This window comes from Hippocampus guttulatus, chromosome 5 (genome assembly GCF_054856545.1).
Source record: "Hippocampus guttulatus isolate MCC_2025c chromosome 5, RoL_Hgut_1.0, whole genome shotgun sequence".
Lineage (NCBI taxonomy): Eukaryota > Metazoa > Chordata > Actinopteri > Syngnathiformes > Syngnathidae > Hippocampus > Hippocampus guttulatus.
In genome coordinates, this window is record NC_141265.1 from 4,144,700 (window position 1) to 4,170,651 (window position 25,952).

At 42.7% G+C, this 25,952-nt stretch overlaps 1 protein-coding gene across 4 annotated transcripts in view; it reads right to left on the bottom strand.

Annotated features, from left to right (window-relative positions):
- The window catches only part of kat6a (K(lysine) acetyltransferase 6A), a 40,013-nt gene extending 14,345 nt beyond the window's left edge, over nucleotides 1–25,668 (bottom strand). For 2 of the 4 annotated variants that reach the window (XM_086110578.1, XM_086110576.1), the window contains exons 1-6: nucleotides 25,536–25,668; nucleotides 22,877–24,220; nucleotides 6,025–6,133; nucleotides 4,601–4,716; nucleotides 1,659–1,740; nucleotides 1,302–1,416 (exon numbers count right to left, since the gene is read on the bottom strand). In XM_086110578.1, the coding sequence (XP_085966704.1) occupies nucleotides 1,302–1,416; nucleotides 1,659–1,740; nucleotides 4,601–4,716; nucleotides 6,025–6,133; nucleotides 22,877–23,551 (1,097 nt within the window). In that variant the 5' untranslated portion in view covers nucleotides 23,552–24,220; nucleotides 25,536–25,668. The other 2 variants (XM_086110577.1, XM_086110579.1) reach the window with 2 other exon arrangements.
- Nucleotides 25,669–25,952: the final 284 nt, after the last annotated feature.

Sequence of the window (25,952 nt, forward strand, 5' to 3'; positions counted from 1 at the left end):
TTTATAAAGAAAGGACGTTTTAAACCATTTACACGTGCATATAAAATCTAAATGTAATCCCTGCCTACACCTTACAAACTAAGGAGAGTGCTATTAAATGTGATCGTGCGATTGATAGCGTCTGCTGTCATGGGTCTGTCTCAGTGACGGACTGAGGCTGCTGTTGTCTTCATCTCTGATCAAGCAGATACTCAATGAATTGCACCTTATTAAAAATATTAATTCTGTGTCTTTTATGCATTTTTTCACTTTTAAATTATCCTGCGGGCCTGATTGAACCTCCTTGTGGGCCGGTTCCGGCCCACGGGCCATATGTTTGACACCCCTGCGTTAGAGCATTCTCCTGCAACAGTTCTTTTTTTTTTTTTTAATCTTGCAACTTTAATAACCTTGTACGCATTGGCTGAGATGGCCGTAATTTTTGGAATGTGTTCGATTGAGTATAATGGAATATATTGTGAGTATGAGAGTATAGTGATATATAAACATGACAGAGTGTGTGCTTACATTGTGCCTGTACATACCGCATGTTATAGACATATGTACAGTACGCATATGTTGTAGCATAAGTTGTATACTTGAGTAGCTCTATATGTTTACGTTTTCCCTTTTCTTTCCGTTTTGGGATATATTCCATGAACGACCTATTATTATATTAATATTAAACAAGTTAAAATACACAAAGGACAAGAGGTAGGGCTGAATACGTTTTTCACTTCTACTTTCTTTGAACATCTAAACTGTGCTTTTATTTTTATTTTTTTACTTCTGTTTAATTTCCTATTAAATTTCTGTTACCTGTTTCTATGTTCAATAAACAAAACTAAAGAAACAAGCAAACAAATAAGATGTGTCAAACGGATACCTTTTGGGGGAAATATGGGTGCGGTTTATGCGAACAGGCGCTGTCATTTAGGATGAATGCAGATTCATCAATAAATGCACACAAGTGCTTTGAAAATGGTGCAGTACGCATGTGTCGTGAATCTGGCTGTAATTTTGCACATATGCTCAACTTGTGCGCAGAGTACGAATATTACTGCGCATTTGTTAGTCAATGAGGGCCAATGTCTGTGTTTTAACCAAAAACACGAGAGACAATCAGGTCCAAAATTATTCATACCCCATTTTCATCCATCCCGATTGCAAATTGATGAGATACATTCACACCCAATGCTATTCATACCCTTGGGTATGAATAATTTCGGGCTCGACTGTATATACAGCGAATGAAACGGTGTAACAGAAAAATGTTGCTCTGATGGCATGCTAGCTCTCCAAAAGTTGAGGTAATTCTGTACCTGTTCCTGGGCCGTCCAAGTGGTGCATTATAGCGCCGTTTGATTTGTGCTGCCTTCTCATGTAAAAGATTCTTTCCCTTTTTCCTCGGTTGGCAGATTTGACAGATCCACATGCCTGGGTCAAAAACAAGAAAGCAGATATATTTGACTTTTACACTTGGATTGAGAAACAGAATGATGCAGAGAAACACATAAAACATTATTGTTGTGTTCTAGATTTAATGTGTATGTAATCTAGAAATGCAAGTCTCACCTACTCTTTGAGGCAGATTAGATGAATGATTGACTTTATGGGAGGCTGTAAAGATGCAATAAAGCCACAGGTACAAAGTTAAAGAGGCAGTTCTGTTTATTTACCTTTTGGCATCCGCATGAGGGGAGGATCACAGCACTCCATGTGGAAGCCCCGGTCACATGAATCACAAAATAACATATTGTCCTAAGCACGGAGACACAAACACGTATTGAGGATTCAAATGCACATCTGATTGAGGAAGCAAGAGTCTGATTAAATCAACAACATTAAATTAGTTTTCGGGGGTGGAGGGGGGGGGGGGGGTTCTTCCATGGGACTTGGGGGGTTCCTAACCATGGGACATTAGCGTTATGTCAGAAATGATCAAATTTCACTTAGATGTTGATTTTTTTTTTTAAACAATAGAATCTATCTTTGTCTATCTATGCATAGTAGGTGCCAGGCAAAACAATTAAACCATCCACCTGTTTCCATTCATACGAGAGAATAAAAGAAGCTTTGTGTTCAACTCCTCAGGCCCAGATTTCACGGTAATATGACATCATCATTATTTGAGTATTTACAGTGGGTGGAAAAAGTATGTCAAATTTCTGATCACAAGGTCAAACAGAGTCAACTTAAAGTAATAGTACACAAACAGTGATATGTTTTCATATATTTATCGAGCATTACATGAAAAACTGGAACGGTCTGAATTTGGCGTTCGATCTTATCACGGCATTCAGAGTAGAGACGTGGAATGGCAGTGCTGGAGAAATACTTACGGCCGGGCAATTTATTACGCCGGTCTACTACTTTGAGCAGTCTTTTAAATTTCTTGTTTTCAACTTTTTGATGGCAATCATGTCTTTAACGAGATAGGTCACTGCCCCAGTTACGTCTTTCCAACGCTTGCTTGTTTCTTTTCATGTGGAGTGCCCTTGTTAAATGACTGTGTTACTGTGGGCTGTATTTGCTTGGATCTTGCGGCTGCCTCTGGCTGCCATGTGTGCGATCTCCACAAGTGATTAAATAGGTTCAGCGTGTTGCCATCCGATGTCAGGACAGAGTCTCTGTAAACTTTATATATAACTTTGGCTTGCACCTTTTCCTCCCCACACTATATAGGTGGAGTTTTTTTTGTTCAGGACCAAATCTGTTTTGCTTTGGCTTACAGCCATGGCTTCCCGCTATATACCAACAAACTAGGAGGAAGGACATCCACTGCCCTGCGGCCTGTGCATGATGTGATTGGTTGCTGCACGTCAGCGGCTCTGAGCCCCAATAAAGCTAAACTGGACAGAATGTGCCCTCTAGACTATTCAATGATGTTTCAGCTTTATGAGATCATCAACCTGTTAAAGTCCTGAACGATCTAAGATCATCATATCGCCCACGACTACATCAATGTCACTGTAGATGCAAGACACGTGCATTAATCAAGAAAACAAACCCAAAAAAAAGTTGTGTTTGATGGAATATTTTTGTTTTGGTGTTTTTCTAAACAAAAAAAGAAGTACCAATAAGAATAACGTTAAGGCATCAGATCGATAGGCAGTATCGCAAAGTGTAGTACTATCTTTAAAATCGTAACAATACCCATCCCTATGTATATATAAAGTCCAAATCTCAATGCAAGTGAAATGCTGTGGCATGACCTTGAGAGAGATATTCACACCGGACATCCTAAGAACTTTGATGAAGCGTATCAGTTTTGTAAACACCAGAAACAAATTGGGTGAGGTTATTTATTTTCCATTCCTCACGATTGCTAAAGATCCAGCAAAACTACCGGAATTATAGTCAGCTTGCCGGGTCCACATGTGGAGTTGCTGCTGGCAAGCTTGCACCCTGCTCAGTAGCTCGCACGCTTCTTTACTACTGTCTCCCGCAGCGTATTTTGATGCGAACGGAACAGGGTGCGTGTCAAAGTGCCGCTTTACATTCGACTGTTTCATCGATGGTATTTTGTCATTGCAAATTAGACACACCGCAGAACCTGTTCTCTCCACAAAGGTGAATCCTTCAGTCCATACCATACTCGTCATCTTTTTTCTTGTCGCCATCTTATTCATCGAAGGATTAGCTTTTAGCTAATGACCGAGCGGGCTGATTCAAAAGGGGATGTTTCCCTGTTTCCCCAGCAATGGCCTACGTAGGCCAGTATCATCCAATTAAAATTGCTCCTGCCGCCAACTGCAGCAACAGAACGTGAGCAGTGAAAAATCGATGGATGGATTAAAACAAGCGAGTATATTTAGTTTTATCTGCGAGCCAGATGCAATTATCAAAAGAGCCACATATGGCTCACGAGCCATAGGTTCTCGACCCCTGCTGCAGACGTATGTAACAGAGGATCTGGTAATTTTTCAAAATTAAACATCTTTCAGGTTCCGAAATAAATAAAACGGAAGTAAGGTAAGTTACTTATCCTTTCGGTGCGGCCCGGTATCAAATGACCTACGGACCGGTGCCGGTCCGCTGCTCGGGGGTTGGGGACCACTGATTTAGATGATGATAAGATTACATCTAATGACTATGCAAAAAAATTAAGTAATACCAAGTGGTTCACATACTTTTTCCTCCCACTGTAAGATTTTTGTGAGACTGTCCTTAAATTTTTCAGCTCCGAAATCAACCTGAATACTTTTAATTATACATGGTGTAATGATGTCAAGGATAGACAAATTAAATAAGTGGAAATAGAAACAACCCCGGTCCATTATTTAATTGCGCTGGATATTTTGATTTGAAATATGACAGTTTCAGGTCATTTACTCATTAAAATGTTTCATTTTTTTCTTAATGTATCAAACATTGTGTGATATTAAAAACAAACAACCCCCCCCCCTTAACTAATAAGCATTTAGTTGTGTCTTTGAATTGCAGTGATATCTCACTTCATACATCTGAATAACAATGAAGGCAAGCGGACAAAAATAGCACAATCTCAGAACTACAGATAGTATTTCGACCATCATCTCGATCTGGCTCCTAAGCAAAGAACAGAGCCTACACTGGCACTGTTCATGTGTCACTTTGCCATCTTCGCTCATCCACTCACCGCATTCTTTCCTTGATCCTGACAGCTACTGCAGGTTTTGCATTCGATGCACTGCCACCACAGTGCCTTGACTCTCACCGTGAGTTCTGGGGAAAACTTGAGACAGGACGGGTGGCCTGCAGACAGGTACAAACGCATGCACAAACACGTACGTCAATGTTTTGTGGTTGCTGACTGACAGTGGTGACCCGCTTAAATCATTGTCGAAGGAGTGAGGGAAAAGCATTTGGGAGTTGAAACATTCCACAAATGCTCACTAAATCCAATGTGCCCGCGAAATAGTCAAACAAATGACATGCTGTCAGACAAAGGTCTGCTTTGGTTTTGCTTGATGAGCAGCCAGTGACAAACCTGCTGCAGATGAAAGGAGGTACACTATCTCCCTGCATCAATTTAACAATACCTCATTTAGCAACAATAGTCACAGACAGATTACACATTGGTTACACCGTGGAAGAAGTGAAATTGTCAGAGAAATGTCATCTGTGGATGTTGTGCCTCTTCATCTTTAAACACTTTCATCACGAATACGGTAGGAAATGAATGTCAATCATGCCTTTCAAAGACAGCCACATCAATGTTTTGAAAGCTGTTAAGTCAGCTCCTTTTTTGTGTGGTAAGTATTAGAAAAAAATAAAACAGCATTAAAATTGAAAAGCAAATTTGTTTTTTCGTCTTCAGTTTTCACTACCACCTGGCCTTCTTTCCTATTGCTCTATACGACAGTCAGTCACATCAGTCAGTCTATCTCTCTATAAATTTATCGAGAGAGAGAGAGAGAAAGAGAGAGAGAAAGAGAGAGAGAGAGAGAGAGGGGGGGGGGTGAGGGTGAGAGAGAGAGATTTTTGAGCAGCGCTTGAGTTAACTAACATTCGGAGTGAATGTGCGCCCCCAGAGAGTATTTCCAAACATGCCCGAGAGTGCGATACAGGAAACTCCTTTACTTGTACACTATGTATACAATATAATCTTATTGCAAGAGTTGACTGAGCTCTTGTTTCAACGAAGTTACGCCACTCTCATTCTGCGTGAGTATGCTGCACACACTCGCACGCGCGCACGGACTTTTGTCATTAGTTTAGCTGGTGCTTCTATGTTGCTTTGCAGGCTGCTTTGCTGTTTTAGCAGCTTCTTCGTCGGTTTAACTACTACTTTGTGTTTCGACACGGCTGCGCGCTGCCGACAACACACACAATGTAGCGGTCGGCATTTGCTTTCAGATTGTTTTCTATCGAGCATTTTATCAAAGGCCTTTTCTATTGATATCAAACACGTGTCTATCACGATACATACTGAGAATGAATTATCGCCCAGCCCTCATTGGTTCAGCTCTATGCGCAACAAAGGCATATTTTATACATACATACACACGCGCGCACACACACACACACATACACATACACACTTTTTAAACGGACACTCACCACTGTTGCCACAGTCTGCACAGGAGATGAGCTCCTCAGGCTTCTTATCGCGATTCTGCTCCTTGGTCCCCAAACAGAAGCTACAAATAGGGATGGGCTCTGCCACCGGCTAGAAGGAAAGATGGAGAAAGTAAAAACAGGAGGTCAATGTTACAGGGTCAATATGGGGTCACAAAGGGATCTTGTGTGCCCTATATGGATGAGGGTTGGCTGAATGTGTTTGGGAACATCAGTGACTGCTAAAATGAATGTGAGCTTGTTTGAAAGCCAGTCACAAAAATTATTATATCAATTTACCGCTCAATCAATCAATGGGATAGGACAGTTTTTTTCTGGACTGGATAAATTGTCATTTACATGTGTGTTTGTTGTCATACGTCATCAACATTCAGTTGCACTTAATTCGTTCCCACTGTTCTCAACTAGCTTGCCGCTGTGGGAGGAGGGACACACACACACACACGCACATGCTCCCACCCACACACACACACACACGCACGCGCACACACACACACGCACACGCACACAGACTGCATGAACAGTGTCAATGCAGAGAGAAAGAAAGAATTGGCGTATGTGAAGAAAAAGTTTTCCGGCAGCTGTAGTTTTGCAATTACAGAAAGTTGGGGGGCATAAAAATAATTAGTTCCACGTCTAATGCCACAGTGGGAACATTTTGGATTCAAGGCAGATGAAAGCGGAACGGGCTGCTCACATCAACCAGTCACTGCAACACGAGGAACCTAAACCTATAAATCCATTTGAAACTCGACCAACCCGCCCATTTGCTTCAGCTGCTAACAACAAAAAAAGACACGGCATGTCGGGCAGTCCATTTGCTGACAGTGAGCATTACTTGCTTTATAACCGAAGAGATGCATCAATTCAACGCTGTTGAGAAACATCCATTTTAATAAATGCAGCAAACCTTTTGAGAGAGTACAAATTTTCAAAAAAGAACTTTACCCGAACACCCATTTCAGCCTTGTACACAAGTGAAAGAGGACATTCTGAAGGAGATAAGACCTCGACTTAGTCTGCCCACAGAGACGTGCAGTTATTTATTAATACTTGGAATTAAAATTGAATTAAAAAAAGCGGGGATCCAGAATTTTTGCTCGAAAATCATTTCGGATCAAAAATCGATTTGGATTATAATCATGACGTCAACAATCTGAATCGGATTGCCAAGTATTGTAAGACCTGTCACCACACCCCTGCCCCATTTTATTTAATTTTATTCTTGTTTCGGGCCACAGCAAAAGCAACAGTGTCATAGTCCAACAAAAAGCAAAAGAGCACATCGGTAACAAAGGTCAATTTTGCCTGAAAGCGAGTTGTGAAGAAGAACATTTAATTAATCCCACCCAAATCTCCCATTCAAATTATACATACAAAACACTCTGCTACTCCAACCTTAAGGCTCGATGACAAGTAAGTACCCAGGGAGCAATGAACAATACATTATCGCAAAGAAAATATGATGGACTAAGCATGGTGGGGTTGCCATAAGAAACACAGAAGTATTACTTATCACAATAATATACAATAGAGGGAGGTAAATGTTGCCAGCAATAGTCAAGACAGCATATGGTAAAAAATGGTAAGATACAATGTACCAACAATGATAACCAACAAACATGCACACATTTACACTTGACAGACAGCACTGCCATCTTAAAACCCCTTGTCAATAGATTATAACCAGACCAATTGTTCACACTTTAAATCTGTGAATATTTTTGCATTGTTTATGTTGTATGCGCAGATTATTATTCCAAACTTTCACACCACTCGCATATACACAAAACCATGTGATAAAAGCTGCAAGTGTGGGTGTCAGGTTTGTCCAATTTGACACTCGGGAATAAACAAAAGGAGGAGACAGGAGACTCGATTCTGGTACCAGGAGGGAACGAGGAGAAGCATTCGGTTTCAGTTCTCGGCACGTAACCCTAACGATCTCCCCCTTCACCTCCTCATTTATTGGGAAAGCTACTACATAGGTGTGTCCAACCTAAAGGGTGGGGGCTGTTGAACACACACTGAACTTGTTTGACTATGTGTGTGTATGTGAGTGCAAATTACGTACATGTGTGCAATTGTCACAAAAACATCACGCCGCAGCTGGTGTTGATGGCTCCATTCACTGTTCACCCTTGCTCACTGTTTAGTCTTAACACTTATCTCTTCCCAACCACGTCCTCGGAAAGGTGGTTGCGTCCCTAAACTTCCACACAGTGCACCAAGCATTCTTGATTATAAAAGTGAGTATATAATGGATAAAATGTGAGTACATAATAAAGAATGTATCTCTATTAAAAGCAGAAGCATTCTTCATTGCAGGCATAGTCAATTAATGATTGCAAGCATAAGCGTTCTTCTTTGCAAGCATAATCAATTTATCATGTCAGGCATAAGCGAATGTATGATGACTAAAAATAATCAATCCAACAGTGGGTCAAGGTCTTTCAGAAACAAAAACTGCAGCTTTGTTGTTTTGATTACAAGCTGACAGCCATTAGTGACTTTTAGAACAATGTGTCATACACTTGCTGTCAAACATACCAGAACGGATAGTTTGAAGTTATCCATCCGTCCATCCACCCGTCCATAGACCGATACATAACATGATGATGCCTTTAAAGTGATTCACAATGGAACAGCGTTCATATATTCTGATTGTGTGAACAGCTGAGCGTATTATTTAAACTATTTTTGAAAAGTAGTCCATCCAGCCATCATCTGATCTACCTATCCTAAGGAGGCATGCTGGAGCCCATCTGCCTTTGGGTAGTAGGCGGGGCACACCCTGAACTGGTTGCCAGCCAATCGCAGGGCACACAGAGACAACCAACCACTCACACTTAAAGTCACACCTAGGGAGAATATAGATATAGATAGCAATCAATCAATATATCATACATGTTTTTGGAAAGTGGGAGGAAACAGGAATACCCGGAGAAAACCCATGCGGACATGGAGAGGACATGCAAAAAGTCGACCCAGGAAGGCCGAGGCAGATTCAAGCCCACAACTTCTACACTAACATGCTGACGGTGTGTGTGTGTGTGTGTCTATATATATATATGTGTGTGTGTGTGTGTGTGTATATATATATATATATATATATTCATTCCCCCAAAACACTTCAATGTGCATCAATTATGTGCAGACCATCCCGATTCGCAAGCCGGCTGTCCGCGGGGGTCCACTGTACATTAAAATGTACCTTTTAAGGAAATGCCAAGAGATCAATTGGGATTAATATGAGGCTGGGTGGTATATCGTTCTCACATAGGTATCTTGATATAAGCAGTTAAGATATTAAAGGGATCATCAGGCCATGATGGCCCATTTTTCACTAACAAGCGCAATTTGTGTTTTTAAATTTTTTAAATCAGTAATGTTTCAGCTTGCATTTTCAGTGTTATCAATTTGTTTAGGAGAAATCAGTAAATAAATAACTTTCAAAAGGTCCTTCCTCTTCCCCACGACTTGTTGAGAGTCTCATGGAGAATGACAAAAATCTGTGATGAGAAGCTGATTTAGTGATGAAAAGCTGAAATTCTGAGGATTTGGGCCATTTCAAAAAAAAAAAAAAGGTATTTAATGAAATGATGAATCAATTCTCAATTAACAAGATTATCAATTAATTGATAATCGATTAATCATTGCACGTTCATCTAATAAGGACACGCTATAAAAAGTGTAATATTTGAGCAAACTATACTATTTTCAAGAAAGGTTTGTTTTGGGGGGAATATACTTGATTCAACCCATTTTCAATTGCAAAACATAAGGACATTATCAGTACTCTGTATCAGCGAGTGCTCAAGTACTGATACGCGGTTGAAAAAAAGGCCTAGTGGAGCATCCCTAATCTTGACAAATGTGTTACGAGAAGATAAAATGTGGATTTTGAATTCAAAATAATGAACTCATCAATTCGAAATAACACTTTCAGGGTTGAAATGAAGATGAAAACACGTTTGGCTCTTCCAATGCTGCTTTACAAATGTCTGCACTTGCATGGCAGTAGAGCAAGGGGCAGCGGGCAGGTCCTGGCAGGGAGGAGACAAGATGCAGGAGCTTGATTTATTGGATTCATTTTCTTCAGACTCAGCCACCTTCTGGCTGCCTCCACCAACCTCACCCTCTACTAACACAGCCACCCCAGCACATGGTGAAAGAGGCATTGCGTGTGGGTGTCCGTAAAACGAGGTCAACAATTAAAAGAGGGTTGTAAATAATAGGCAACGAAAAGAGGGGTGAAATTGGGCACGCAAGGTGATAATACGATGTCTGTACTGCACAAACCCAATTCCAATGAAGTTGGGACAAAGTGTTAATCATAAATAAAAACAGAATACAATGACCTGCAAATCATGTTAAACTTATATTTAATTGAATGCATGACAAAGACAAGCTAATTAATGATGAAACGGATACACTATTGTTGTGAGCAACATTTTAATTTGTGACTTTGAATTTCATGGCTTGTCACAAATCGCAAAAAAGATGGGTCATGTTTGAACATTGTGGTGTATTCAATTAAATATAGGCTGAACATGATCTGCAAATTATCGTATTCCATTTTTATTGATGTTTCACACAGATGTGTTGAAAACAACAGAGTGGATCAAGTACTGGACAGCATGAAAAATACATTTGCAAACAAATTAGTGTCATTTTGCTATCATAAAAAGAAAGTCTGACAGATGCTTATCAAAGTCGTTAAACAAATTTCAATGTGCGTCCAATGGGAAACGGCGGAATGAGACAAAAGGATCATACATTCAGCATGGAAGGAAGTGGCAAGAGAGATCCACGCCTCAGTCATTCCTGACATTTCACCCTTTGAGTGGGCCGACTGCACAGAAGTAAACAAACTGAGCCAGCAACACAGTTTTCCGGACATTTTGTGTGGAGAAGCACATTGCATCTTGTTTTCAGCTACCAGTTGCAAGTGTAAGTATAGCACAAGCAGATCCAAAAAAAAAAAAAAAAACACGCTAATCCCCTCACGGTGACAGGGATTTTGAATCATTGAAAACGCAATCTTCAGTTCCTCCTGGGAACAATTTTGCTCTCTGGTTCGGCATTTAATAAGTCAACATAGCCCTGCTTTCACATTTCTACAAACAACAGACCACTGGAATCATGTCCTGGATGCCATTTCACATTCCATGTCTATTCTAAGCTGTCAATTTGTGTGAGGCACTGTGGTCCTTTATTCAATTTCAGCAATATACAGTAACAAACTGTGACACCCCCCGCCCCCCCCCCCCCAAAAAAAGTACTCCTCACAGCTGTTACCAGTTAGTGAGTTATCTTAAATGGTGGACTTGGACTTGAAATGCGACCTCAGTGTTGCCGCAGGTACTGTATAGCACATATGTAGTAACACAAACAGGCAATCGGGTCTGTGCAGCCAGCAATGCAAGCTTTTAAGACAGGGGTGCCCATTAGGTCGATCCTGATCTACCAGTAGATCTAAGACAGGTCCCAAGTAGATCCGAGGAGTGTCGAGGAGAAAAAAAACAAACAACCATTTGTGTGTCTTTGTACATGTTAGTAAGATATTTTTTGTGTTAATGTACACTGCACCCTAATCATCTTATGAGTCTAATTTTCACCCAAAAAAATATTTAAAAAATAAAATAAAGCAGGTAAATCTTGAATTTACGGTGGCGCGTGATTACGTCACCGGAAGTTGTTAGCTCTCAGCAGTCTGCAATTGCAGCTTGTGATCAGAACTGTTGCGCTCTATCTTTTATCATCATTATTATCATTCAGAGTTTGCTTCGTGTACAATTCACCGAGGGCACGGGCAAAGAATAGGAATCTAGGAGGGCCCAGGGAAGCACTTTAAAAGGGTACGTGTGAGCTACGATAGTTAACAGGCTGCAAAAGTGCGTCGCATGCCTCAGTTTCAGGCTGTTTCTCATCATGGCGTACGTGTGCGTGTGTGTGTGTGGGTGCGCGCGCTCGTGCCGGTAAGGGTAGATCCCGGGAGGTTAGTTGATCGAAAAGTAGATCTTCGATCCAAAAGGTTTGGGCACCGCTGTTTTAAGACAATGGTCGGCAATTGTCCGCCAGTGATATCTGGCCTATAGTTACATGGTGATAGTGCAACTCTGTATAGTGTTTAGTTTTTGGTTTCATTTTTAAATAAAATAGACATTTAGAGTTAAAAAAATAAAATAAAATTAAGGCCACAGTATCGCCCCTAAATTAGGTTGCTCCATCATTTATAAACATGTCAGAGATGCTGGTACAAGCAGCAATGTTTAATCAATGTTCAATCATGTTGAATGTACTATAACCGTTATCGTTTTTTTTAATATATAATTAATTTGTCCGTGATAGTTTTTTAAATTAATTTGTACAAACCTAAAATAATTTAAGCTGTAAATTAATCAGTTATCTAAGAGCAGCTGCTTCTTGGTGTGATATGCCGCGATTTACATAACATCCGATTAGTCGACAAATGGCAACTACTGCTGGTGATTAGTCGATTCGCGTCCCCCCTCCTCCACCCCAAAAAAAGGTTTGTGGCAGCCCTAGTTATTTCCCTATTGATGGAAAAAAAACATTCAATGGAAAAGCTGGGATTGCCCGATGAAAATGTACTTTAGGCCCATAATTGGATTGTTAGGAAAAAATTTGGCCCAGGGCCAAGCTAAGTTGCCAACACTTGGTTTAGGATCACCTACATACTTTCAAGTGCTCACCAATAGCTTCTTGAGGCTCCACTTCACATTGTCATACTGTCTGTATGTGCAGAGAATACAAAACAGGGGTGGCCTGGTTTTCTTTTTATGCAACTGGCGGTTGTTATCCAATGAGAGGGCAGTCTACTGAGACAGGAAAGAGTGGAAACAATGGAGGCAAACAAGAACAAGAGGAAAGCAGTGCTGTTGTCCTTGTCTTGTCTCAAGTCAAGGATCTCATTAAAATGGGAACCAAATCTCAGCAACCCCCCCCCCAACACACACCTCTCTCCTGCCTGCATCCCGAACACAAGCTCATTGATCACTGTTACCGGACACAATGTGCAAGGAGAAACGACAAATATAGCTCAAAATTGTAGTTGATGGTTGAATGGTTGGTTTAAGTGAGACAACCTTTGCCATACAAATGGTTGGAATGGCATTTGAGGTCAAAAACAATTTGAAATATGACCCAAAAAAATCTGCCTCTACAGTCGAATTAAGAGGTGAGTTTGAACCACCCTTATGCAAAGCATCATGCCACACCTCTTCATATGGTGGAAGAATCTCATGCATCATAACCCTGGGTGTGTGTTTTGCATCTTCTTTGGCTTTTGTGCCATACTTTTTCCAAAAGAAGGCTCCAGACTAACTTTTTTACTAGGAGCACACTGGCACCTGAAATTTTCACCATTTAACTGATAAATGGGCTGAAATGTGGAGCAGAGAACCGTCAGCAATTATACATATACACATACATATATGTGTACGTTGTATTTATAAAACATACACCTTCACATATAAACATATGTATGGGGTGTTCTTAGAAACGGTGGTCCGCTCTAGGCTATAGATGGTGACCCAGTTTGATAGTCAAAATGTTTTCCCCTTTAAAAACAGTCACCAAATTTGACTGTTTCCAATACTGCATATATCACACAGAAATTTAAAAAAAACAACCTTGCTGAGGTTTCTTTTGTGTCTGAATGCATTTCAAACTGTGAATACCGACTCCTTCCGGTTCATGATATGCGACCTTGATACCGTAAAATCCATCAATTTCAAATACATTTCTTACCAATAAACTGACAGATTAGGGGAACAGACAACGCATGGCTCAAAGATCCTTTATGATGAATAAAAATAATAGACAACCTTTTCCTTTGCCCTTATCGGGTCACCGGGGCCCCCCATGGAGCCAAGCGTGGAGATGGCACTCGATGGCAAACGCCTGATGGCCGGACTTGCCCCAATTGGACCCGGCTGGGCAAAGCCCGAAAAGGCAACGTGGAATACCCTTCACATGGGCTCAACACCTGTGGGAAGGTCCATAGGCGTCGGGTGCAGGGTGAGCTGGGGAGCAGACGAAGGCGGGACAATTCGATCCCCGGCTACATAAGCTGGCTTCTAAGGATGTGGAATGTCGCCTCTCTGGTCGGAAAGGAGCCCGAGCTGAAGGCCAAGGTCGAGAGGTACAGACTTGAAAAAGTCGGGCTGCCCCGATGCACGGCTTGGGCTCTGGTACCAGTCCTCTCAAGAGGGGGTTACACTCTTTATCCGCTCTGGAGCTGCACATGGTGAGAGGCTCTGAGCATGTGTGGGCATAGTTATTGCTTATTAGTTTGGAAAACAATAACCAAAGCATCAACTGAATCGGTTTCAAAAAAGGGTGTTATGTACCACATCGATCCCTCTTGTGTCATATTGCTTAATTGTTGAGGAGTTGTTGCCTTTTTAATCACTAAGCTACGACGGCCCTGAAGTGCGAATCACAAACACAAATAACAGAACAAATAAAGTCGTCATTGCAATCATAAATAAAACATCCAAAAACCAAAAAAAACAACAGCAAAGGGGGGAAAAAAGTTTGTTGTATTTGTGATTTTTCTGTTGCTTCTTGTCTTTGTTTTTTTTTTTTTAATTTCCAATAACTTAGTTCTTTGTTTTTGTAATTTGGAAATTAGTCGTCGTTTCATTTTTTGTTTTGGGGTCTTTTTGATTTGTGTTTACGATTACCCTTTTTGTTCATATGGCATATTGGCTTGTGATTTTTGATTTGCTGCTGATTTGTTTTTGTGTTATTGATTTGTGTTTGTATGATCTTTTTTATGGTTTATCTTTTTCTTTTTCTTTTTTTTTTCGGCTTTGAAATACATTTTTTGATTTGCACTTCGGAGTCACTGAAGTAATCATTCCCAAATAAAAATAATTAGTAAATAAACAGTATCTGGCCAAAAACGTGGGTTTATAATACGTTTCAAATCAAAATAAAATGGTATCTAATTATTCTATTAATCGATGGAGTAATCAATTTTAAAAAAATCAATTGATACTGCCAGCCCTACTCATTTCCTCAAAAATCCAGGCAGACACAGAGCTAAATAACCACATTAAATGGAACGGGCTGGCTACTCTCCAGCATCACTTCCACAGCTGTGTACCACATTGACTCCATTTTGGGGGGGTAGTGAAGTAGTCCCATATGAAAGGCCTCACAGAGTTGCCTTTCTCATGCCAAATGTCATTCATGTCACACTTGTCATAGAGCGAGAGATAACTGCTCCCCCTGGGCGCAAAATAATGTTGGTTCATTAGACTTCAAGCCATCTGCCTCTGGTTCTGGTTCTTTTGTCTGTGAGGTCTGACAGGATCGCCAAGGCAGCCAAGTATAGTTAAACTTGGCTGCACGTTTGTCACTTCACGGTTTCGCAAGGCTTTTTTTTTTTTAACAAAAAAGATTTTGTGTTTCAGCTAACATGAAATTTAAGCATAGGGTCGGTAGGTAGGACAAAGTTTTGTTTTTTGGTTTTTTTAATCTTTTTATTTTTTTTCATCAAAAAATTAAACACAAACCATCAAACATTCGGACTGTTTCAGAACTCAAAACCTGTCGAGTTACACGTTGTAGACCCACCTACCTTGGAGTTCTCTTTTGAAATTCTTTGTTTTTCTCCTTTTCTGAACGTACTGCTTTCATCATGACATCGAATACGTCTACACTTTCGGTTTTTGCCACTGTTTCTTGTGTTTTTTCTATACATCTAAATCTAATCGATCTTAGGTCAGGTCAAGTATTTTAAACTTGAAACACAGACATATGCATATCATCAATGTCATAGAATTCACCGTTGGCACATTGACACTGTGCTATTTTCACGTGGTTTATACACGGCCCGTGGTGTTCATCAAATAGTTCGCTGAATTTTTTCGATACATCAATGGATGCTATTTTCTTAACATTACGGTGCGAGCGTGCGACTGTAACACAGATCTGAAAGGACACACCGGATCAGCCGATACTTAGCATTTTATGCATATTTTGTGATTGGCTTTACTGTCTTAATTCACTGAAACGTTCAATCATGTTATTGTTTGGATCTGTACATAAAGACGTAACAGCTACAATGTTTCCCACACACACTTTTGGTGTGTGACGGGCCGCCACAAAAAGATTTTGGCACCACCTGTCAAGATATAATCGCTGTACAGTGAACCCTTGCTATCATGCGGTTGACCTTTCACGACTTCGCTGTTTCAGATTTTTTTTTTTGTGCAGGTTTTTTTTCACAGTGCATTGTGTTCTGCATCCTGATTGGCTAAGGTGCTGTGGACCAATGTCAACAATCTCCGTGCCTCGTCTCTTTCTTGTGTCAAGCCACTCTTGAACAACAAACAGCGTCAGAATCCTGGGCTGAAGACAAAAAGGACTGGATTGCTGCTGAGGGGTCCATAGTCATGTTCTCCGATGAAAGCAAAGTTTGCATTGGTTCCAGTGTGAAACGCAGATAGTTGTTTGTCTCTGTGTGCCCTGCGATTGGCTGGCAACTGGTTCAGGGTGTCCCCCGCCTACTGCCCGAAGACAGCTGGGATATGCTCCAGCATGCTCCGCAACCCTTGTGAGGAAGAAACTTAACTCTCCAGCTGTTAAAACCTTTTGCACAACTTGCTGTTCTCTAACTAGGAGCTGAATGGCAAAATTCACAACAGTTGTTTGCTCCACGAATGGACCAATACATTTCCCACTACATTCAGGCCTTTATGTGACTGTATCTTTGCTGCAACCCGCTAATGACACTCTGACACTAAGCTCAGTGCCCACTTGGCTCTCAGAACATCCTGGTTGACATGGCAAGGATCTATTGATCAATTGTTCCGTGCCGTCTTGGTCTCAAAGATTGTGGGTTCGATCTTCAAAGTGTACTTGAGCAAGATACTGAACCCTGAGATAGATACTCATCCTGCATCATCATTAGGTAAATAAGGAAACTTTCAAAGTGCTTTGAGTACCTAAGGTAGGAAAGTGCTCTACAAGTGAACGCCCATTTACCATACAAGCGAAAAGTCCTTACAGCAACATGAAGAGGACGGTTGAAATACTAATTCTCATTGAACCAGGAAATTTATTGGTCCATTCATGTATCAAATGCCTTCTGTCAATGTCATCATTCAGCTCCTCATCAGCGAAAAGCTAGTTGTGCAAAAAATAAAATAAAATAAAAATGTTGAACAGTTGGACATGGTCATTTTTGTCTTCGTTTAGAAAAGGTCAAATTGAGTTCACTTGTAGCGTCTACTGTGCATTTGAAGTTCCTCCAGAAATGTCATCCATCCATTTTCTGATCCACTTATCCTCACAAGAGTCGTAGGGCGTGTTGGAGCCTATTCAACCATCTTTAAGCAGTATGCTGCGTACACCTTGAGCCGGTTGCCAGCCAATAGCAGAACACATATAGACAAACAACCATCCGCGTGCATACTCACACCTAGGGACAATTTAGAGTGTTCCATTAACCCGCCATGAACTGTATGTTTTTAGAATGTGGGGGAAACCAGAATACCCGGAGAAACCCCACGCGGGCACAGGGAGAACATGCAAACTCCACACAGGAAGGCCGGAGCTGGAATGTAGCCCTGCACCTCTGCACTGTGACAACGCGCTAACCTGTCGACCACTGGGCCGCCACTCCAGAATTTTCTAACTAAAAACTAATTATCCCTAACATTTTGTGACTATTGTATGTAGTAAGAACCTGCTTCGACTAGCGTGTGACAACATAGACAAATGCTATCTGATTATTAGAATGTTTTCTTTTATACACCACAGCTGAGAGGAGCATCTAAATTTCATGTTGAGAACATCAATGCAGGTTTAAAGGACGGTTACTTCATGTGTTGACAACTTGCCAGCATTCTGCATTGAGAAAAAGGTCAGTGAAAAGTTGTCAAAATCTAAAGGGGACAATTCAGATTGGAGAAGGATGATTTTCATACATTTCTACAGATCCAGCAATGTATTGAGCAAAATAGGAAGTAGATCACACAAGACCAATGGGATAACATTCTTGATGGAAGCTGCTGCTTTGGGCCCTATCCCCCCAAATATCTGATGTCAGAAATCAGAAAACGTCTACTTTTACGAGGTTGAAATCTGGGGATTGGGACCATTTTAAATTAAACAATGACTATTACTGATTGATCATTTGTCAAAACGGCTCTCACTGACGCACAGCGCGCTACTTACCCGCTCAAGTGCATTTGATGAAGAAGACTGCCCGCTTATCTATTTCAACCATGGGTATATGTGCAATTACAAATATTCTTATGCATTGTTTTATGTTTTTGCCATGTTATTGTTTCAGTGGTGGTATCAAGGGACTTCATGCAGGTTTCGTATCAAAGTCAACATTTTTGGTGTTGTGACAACACTGTCATTTGCAAATGTATGGATGAATATAGTGAAATGTAAATTGATGGGAACCATGAAAATGTTTAATAAAAAAAAAAAGAAAAACAATCAACGCAAAAATTTGTTCAATATTCGCATACAATTCACCTGCTGAGGTCAGCATTATCTGTGTACCGTATTTTCACGACTATAAGGCGCCATTAAAAGTCTAAAATTTTCTCCAAAATGGACAGGACGCCTTATGATGCGGAGCGTCTTGTCTATGCGCCGAGTTCCAAAACCTGACTGACAGCCGACACGCTGTTTATATAGAGAAAAGGCGGAAGTGACTGTGGACAGGCATGCGGCAAAGAAGTCGGCCAATCAGTGAAGGGTGGGCGTGTATATATATACACATATGGAGAGCGAGAGAGAGAAAAGGCAGATGTGAGTGAGGATAGGCATGCGGGGAAGAAGTCCGCCAATGAGTGAAGGGTGGGCGTGTAAGTGGACGCTAAAGGTACGCCCCAAGCAGGTACCAACACCTGTATAGAGTGTGGCTATGTGCATTGTTGCAAAACAACTTCGGTTTTGGTTTCTAAGAACCCCCGAAAATAAATTCTACAAAGAGACACGCCTACGAAGCTCAGTTCAAACTTCAAGCCGTCGGTTATGCTTTTGGCATGCGTGCCCATCTCACAGCAGCGGTGAAAAACCAAGTCAAGCAAATGAACTCTGAGCTTGCCGTTATTCCCGGAGGCTTGACTAAAGAACTCCAACCGCTGGACATCGGCATCAACCGGGCGTTCAAAGTAAAGTTGCGAACGGCATGGGAACAATGAATGATCGATGGCAAACACAACTTTAAACTTTAAATTGTGGCGAGTTACGCCACAATTTGCGAATGGATTGTGGCTGCTTGGACGAACGTGTCTGCTTGCACTGTTGTTCGAGTTTTTTGGCAAAGCCGGCATCATTTCTGTGGAGCCACATGGCAATGAGAGTGACTGACAACGAGAGGGAACACGGCGTTTTTGATGGATTACCGGTACTTGCACAATTGTTCAATTCTGACACAGAGGATGAGGACTTTGATGGATTTCTGGGTGATGATTGATCGAAAAACGTGAGCACATTGTACGATGGCTAAATAAAATACAACGGAACTCAGTTTTCCGTTGCCTTTTTAAAAACGTGTTTTTAGCTTGTATCTGTATGTCTTGGCATGCTACCGTATGCTACAAGCTAACGTGTTTTTAGCGTGCGCGCATGCATGCCGTATGTTTAAGCTGGCGTATGTTTTACCACTTTAAAATTGCGCCCAATAATACAGTGCGTTTTGTCTATGTGTAAAATACAGAAATAGCACCCATTAATGAGACTGCGCCCAACCATACGGTGCGTCGAATGGTCGTGAAAATACGGTACTTGTTTGGTGTGCACCGGGTTCAGATGTTACCTCGACCAAACTTGATCAACCAAAGCACTAAGTTGAGGAATTGCATCCAACTTTGAACCAAACCAAAAGTGAAAGGTATGTTCAAAAAGTGGCAAATTTCTGACCTCAACTGAAAAGTATACATCTGAGGAAAGAGAGTATGGGTATAATTGTTTTGACATGGTAGACAAATTATTTGTCGTGTTCTTGGAGCTCTGTATTAATTGGGGTATTTAACAACACCGTTATCTGTATGAAAAAAAAAAAAAAAGAAAAATTACTGTTTTATGTGTATGCGTGCCGGTTTTGCAATGTTTAAGTTTCAGCCTCTAAGATGTAAACAAACACCAAAAAGCATCTTTTATGGTAATCAATTTGATCTTGTGCAAAATGAGAACAGTTTCCCAAAACACTGTCTGGCATGATGGGAGTTGGACAAAAATACTGTCACACGGGTTCAGTTTCTCCTGGGAAAATTAATTTACTCCAGTGCACGGTTAACAGAAAAACAACAATAATACACTTGATGAAGGTATTTTCTGGGCACCTAACTAAGCCATCTTCCCAACAATCCTGTGTTGTGAATTCAACCAGGTAAATGGTTCCGTCCTCCCAGCAAATGCATTAACTACTCTCAAGTGACTAATGCCATTGTGTAGCTGGGATGAGTAAAGGAGAGAAGAAAAACAACCAAGAGGCGGTAGGCATTTAAGGCATATAATCAATGTCTGAGGGGTGCTGTGCATTCAGTCAAACATGGCAAATGGTGTCTTAACCTTCAGCAAGCGGGTGTCATGCATGCATGGCATCAGATAGACAGATGGGGGGGGGGGGGGGGTCTAATAAGTAGAATTGATTATGCAATTTATCAATTAGTGTTCATCATTAACAATGTGGCCTCATTTAAGCTTCTTTCTCACCACCAACAACCAAAAGCAAGCAAAAGCTGCAGAGCCAATGAAACCGACAATCCGGTTACATGGTCAGTGGCACATTTTGGAGGGAAGTCACTGCATGTGTGTGTGCGCAAGTGGCTTTTTCACACGTCCTCACCGTGACACTGCACGTCGACATCGAGAACTCTGGTTCACCCCACTCCAGCTGTTAGGAAGAGGGCAATCGCAGGGCAGGGAGATCGCTCTTGCCTATTATGACGGGATGAACATCATGCACACAACTATGTAATCACACAGCCCCACGCACAAAGGCTCCACGTCAAAGCCCATCCCACCTAATGGCCAAAGCTTCATACTGCTAACGGGTGCTCAGGGAGGCAATGAGGTTTGGAGTCTATTTTTCCATGACCCCTGGTTGACTTCGATCCCCGTTCAACCCCCCTTCATGACCTGGCAATGGCACCCTATTAGGATGGGGGGGTGGGGCAGACAGACGGGTATGGGATCTCGTTGAATGGTGCACTCTGACACAAACATAAGAGAATTGAGTACGCAAATCTCACAAATGGGGTCAGAGCTGGTTCTTAGCAATTTGTTTTGATTTTTTTCCTCCCTGCCCCGACTTCACTGAGCGGCTCTCTCCCCTCTTCTCCTTGAGAAATCATAAGCGAAGGCGATCATGCGAGGCAATGATGCGCCACTGGAAGGCTATGAAAACTGGAGGGCGATCATGCAGTGGCCTGTGGCTGTTGCACACACTGCTCTAAAGCATAGTCAGCTAATGCTGCCTAACATAATAGGTTCAAACAAATCTAACGTCATATACATCACACAATCACGCATCAATAACAGCGCAACTTTAAAACAAGACGAATAGGGAGAAGAGAGAAACTTAAAAAGCCAGACAACATAAAAGAATCCCCAATTCCTGCCAACATGTGTCATGATGATCACAGATATTACCATCTACACCTCAATATCTGAATAAACAATGGGATTTTTTTCAAGCCATGAAGAGGTTGATTTAGTAGGTTGTTGTTTTTTGTTTTGTTTTTGTAATGGTACTAAGTGGGGCACAATTGCACTCAGTAGCTGAGTCAGAGAAGAAAGTTGATCTCTGGTCATCTTCATTGGTGCACCATTCACAGATAAGCAGGTTACTGTCATACAGATCCCATGTGAGCGCATCCTACTTTCCTGGCTAATCTTTTCTTGCACCTGCATGGAGCCTTCAAGGAAGCTGGGCACTTGCAAAAGCATGTACACACCCACAAAGATCAAGACGGGAGCCGGTCAAAACAGTAGCAGACCAAGTCATCCAAGATCTGCTGTCTGAATTTGTTAACAGGTGACAGGCCACAAACTTAGTTGGAAAAAAAGAAGTGTGTAAACTCTGCCAAAGTTTGTTTAAGCGCATATATCAGAAGGCTCTAACAGTTTGTATTTCTTAGTCCGGACATATGTGTGTACATGTCCTCTGGCCCTTGGAAGCAGAGGTTAGTAACTGGCTGCTCCCTCTGTCTCTCTGATCAGGTTACAAATGTGGGTGTGTTCCCGCTCTCCTCTGTCGCCTGCATGTCTGCCTCTCCCGCGCTCTACAGCTCGTTCTGCCTCTCTCGCTTTCTTCTCACTCCATGTCTCTGCCCCTCTCTCTCTTTCGGAGCTTTGTGGTTTGCATCATCCGGATTCATATGGCACCACTATGCAATCCTCTGTTCTCGTTTGCTCAACTGTGTTCCTCCAGTTCTCTTTGCTCCTTCCATGTCCAGAGGGAGAACAGAGCTGCAGACGGTCCACAGTGGCTGGGAGCCATGTGACTTCCTTCCCCTGTTGACCTCTGCTCACAACTGACCCACCAGACGTCTAACAAAGTAGCAGCATGCCTCAATCGTGTGCATGGACCATAACCAACAAGATGACAAACCGCATGCTTATTTAGCTGGCATTGATATTGTTTCAATGAACTGCAGCAACAACTGCCAGGTAACAAAGTGCAGTGCCAAACATAAGAAGAAATGCAGATTTATTGTGTTTAACCCTGTACCCAGTACTGAGGAGGTAATATGTACAATGAATGTCACAGTGTTTTTGTTTTCTAAGTGTGTGCTTCAGGTGTACACAACAGTTGCATTCTTACCTTGTCCTTCTCATGAGGCAGCAGGCGGACAGGGGGCAGTGATTCCAGGGATACCATCCCAGTGCCGTCATGGTGGGAGCTGCTGCGGCTGATGAACTGAAAAAGTGGACCCTGCTTTGCCACACGTCCATGGGCCACCGCCCTTTTGAGGGCCACCCGTAGCTGCTGGTGGAAGATGCCAGGCCCCATGGAGCCGCTGCCCGACAGATAGGCTGCCACGTCGGCCTGACACTTAAGAAAGCGCTCAATGTTTTTCAAGCAGGAGCCACCTGGCTCGTGGAGGCCCTCCAGTGCCCGCTTGATCAACTTGTTCCAGTCAAGTCCAGGTTTCTTCCCCAAATGGCTTTGGAAGCTAGCGCTACTGCTGCTGCTGCTGCCACCACTGCTGCCGCCTCCGCCTCCAGAGTTGCTGCTCCCTTTGGGCTTGGGAAGAGCCAAGCGCCCGGGGTTGTCAGGATCCTTGTAAGAGTTGAGACCTTTGTTGGTAACCTTAAGGATGGTCCCATCTTTGACGCTGAGTTCTAACTGTTCCAGAATAGTCTTGCGGTCCAGGCCATGTGACATAGAGACAGCATTGCAAATACGCTCCTCAGACGGTCGCTGCTTCTGTTTCTTGACCTTCTTGATGGCTTCTAGGAGCCACTGGGTGTATGTGGGGTTGGCCAATTTCACCATAACTGCAGTCTCTCAGGGCGCGGTGGCCCTGGGGCCTTCCCACAATCACCAAACAAAAGAAAATTATGAACTACAGACCACGGACAGACACCTGGCCTGCGCCGAAGCGCCGCCACCCCCCTTTGCTTCTTGTTGTACTATTTTCTCCTCCGCTTACTATCCCTTGTCTCGGGGCCGCACAGAGATTCCTTCTGAAGCCGAGTATGAACAACACGGGAGTAAGCAGCTGACCATAGCACAACCCCCAAAACCAAGTGCTCCACCCAGCAAAATCAGGCCCACCCACTTCAGTCACAGGGCAGACGCTGGTATTGATGTAGGAACCGTTTTCTTCAACATAAACTGTCACACTAGAAAAATAATAATATAATAAAGATGTGTAGACAACAAACAAGTCACTTTACAGTCACCGGTAAAGTAAGCACATTCTCAATGTGAGTTGGAAAAGGTGGCCATGTTCTCCAAGAAAGGAGTGACGAAGGTCTGTATGGGTGTTTGAGATGTATTCTCGATCTTTAAATTTCCATGCCTCCGCGGTCCCACGCCGTCACTTATCCTTTCTTTTCTTGTACCGTCTTTTTCAACTCCAACAGTCTGTGATCCTCAACACCAGGACGGAGTAGATGGGGCTGATCATCCTCATGTCTATTGTACTTAAGCAGCACCACCCTGTATGAAAGAACCAAAAAGACAAATTGTGCAGTTAAAAATCCATCTCAATGGAGCATCAGTTAAGATGACATTTACAGGTAACCCACAGAATGAAAATAACGAAACCAACAGTAATGCACCAGGTATATGAACAAAGGCTTGCTTGCACTGCTGACATTATTGTTTGAGGAACATGGCCAATCCCAGATGATGGTTCAGAACACTAAAAACCCTTCATCAATGATTCAAAATGTTCCCAAATTTAACAAAACCAACACATTCAATAACAATTGATAAACACCAAATACATGCACGTTCTTTTAACTTCTAGGGGCAAGGAATAAAAAGTTAGAGTATTTACTCATTTAATGTACAGTGTAAAGATGACAATGCCCCAGGTTTGTTGGGGAACGTAAATACAATGCAGTCAAACACACACACACTCTGTTAGCAAACATTAGCCGAGAGACTAAACTCAAAATCAAAGCTTGGTCAGTTGGCCCGCGTTGCTCGAGTGTCTCCCGTTGTTTTGTTTACTCTCACTGCTGCAATAAGCAGCCAAGTGTGTGACAACACGGCTTCCCGCTAAATGCTCTTGTTTAGCAAGCTAATGTGAACTGCTAGCGTGCGCTAACGTTACGACGGTGTTCCTAACGTTAGTCGTCAAGCCAAAACGTAAACAGTGACAAACACGAGGCAAGCAAGAACGCCTGCCTCAAACAAACCATCTCCTATATTTCCAGCCACAACAACAGCATCGCAACAACCACGGCCGATAGTCTCAATTTGAATGTCATTTTCTGATTAACGAAAGATCGCGGCCTTGTATTGGGCACAATGCAACTTGCTGACGGCCATATCAGCTAGCGGGCAAGTGCAGGAATTAAGGTATCATAGCCAAACATCGTGCGCCATTCAACGTGGAGGCACTCGCGGTTCTCAAGCTTGGCCGCGGGACAAGATCCACTGACCGCTTCGACGAGTCGAGTCCCTCCGAGCGATACCCACCTCGGTGACGTCCACCCTCCGCCGCCAGCCTCCCTCCCACGTAACACTCCGCCAGCCTGTGGTGCGGTGAAGACAAGGCCGCTGGAGCCGAGCGGCTAGGCCTCGGCTCCACTCTCTGTTCCTCCCCCCCAACTACACTTCTCAGTGCTTAGCAGCTCTCTGTAGCCCTCTCTCCTTCTTCCTCTTGAGGTCCCCCAGAAAAGCCCGAGCTCCGGTTCTGGTTTGCGGGGGGTGGGGGTGGCGAGAGGGGGGCGAAGCTCCGATCGAGATACGCTGTTTACAAAAGAGCAAGGAGCACCTCCGTCCCGCTTTTACTATTACTCACCGGAATTCCGTGTCGATCCGACGGGGGAAGGGTGCCAAAACCGCGCAAAACGGAGACAACAACAAGCCTAAAAATGCAGCCAGAGACCAGAGGCTCTCGAGCCGACGCCATCTTTGAGTGAAACGGAGCACGGCGGTGGGGGAGGGGTAACGCTGAACCGTCAGGCTGGGCCAAGGGACCGTCTGCATGGTGCGAGGCGAACATCCAGGGGAAGGAACATTCACAGCAAGACGGTGGGGGCAGCGGCGCGCTGTTGCTATGAGAGGGCTACGGATATTGCCTGGGCACGTGAAATGGAAGAAAGGGACAGATGGTGGTGGTGGTGGTGGTGGGGGGGGGGGGGGGGGTAGTTGAGGTAATCTCAGAGTCTCTGTTGTGCCACAGCCGCGCAAGAGATGATTCAAGGGGACGTCTGCA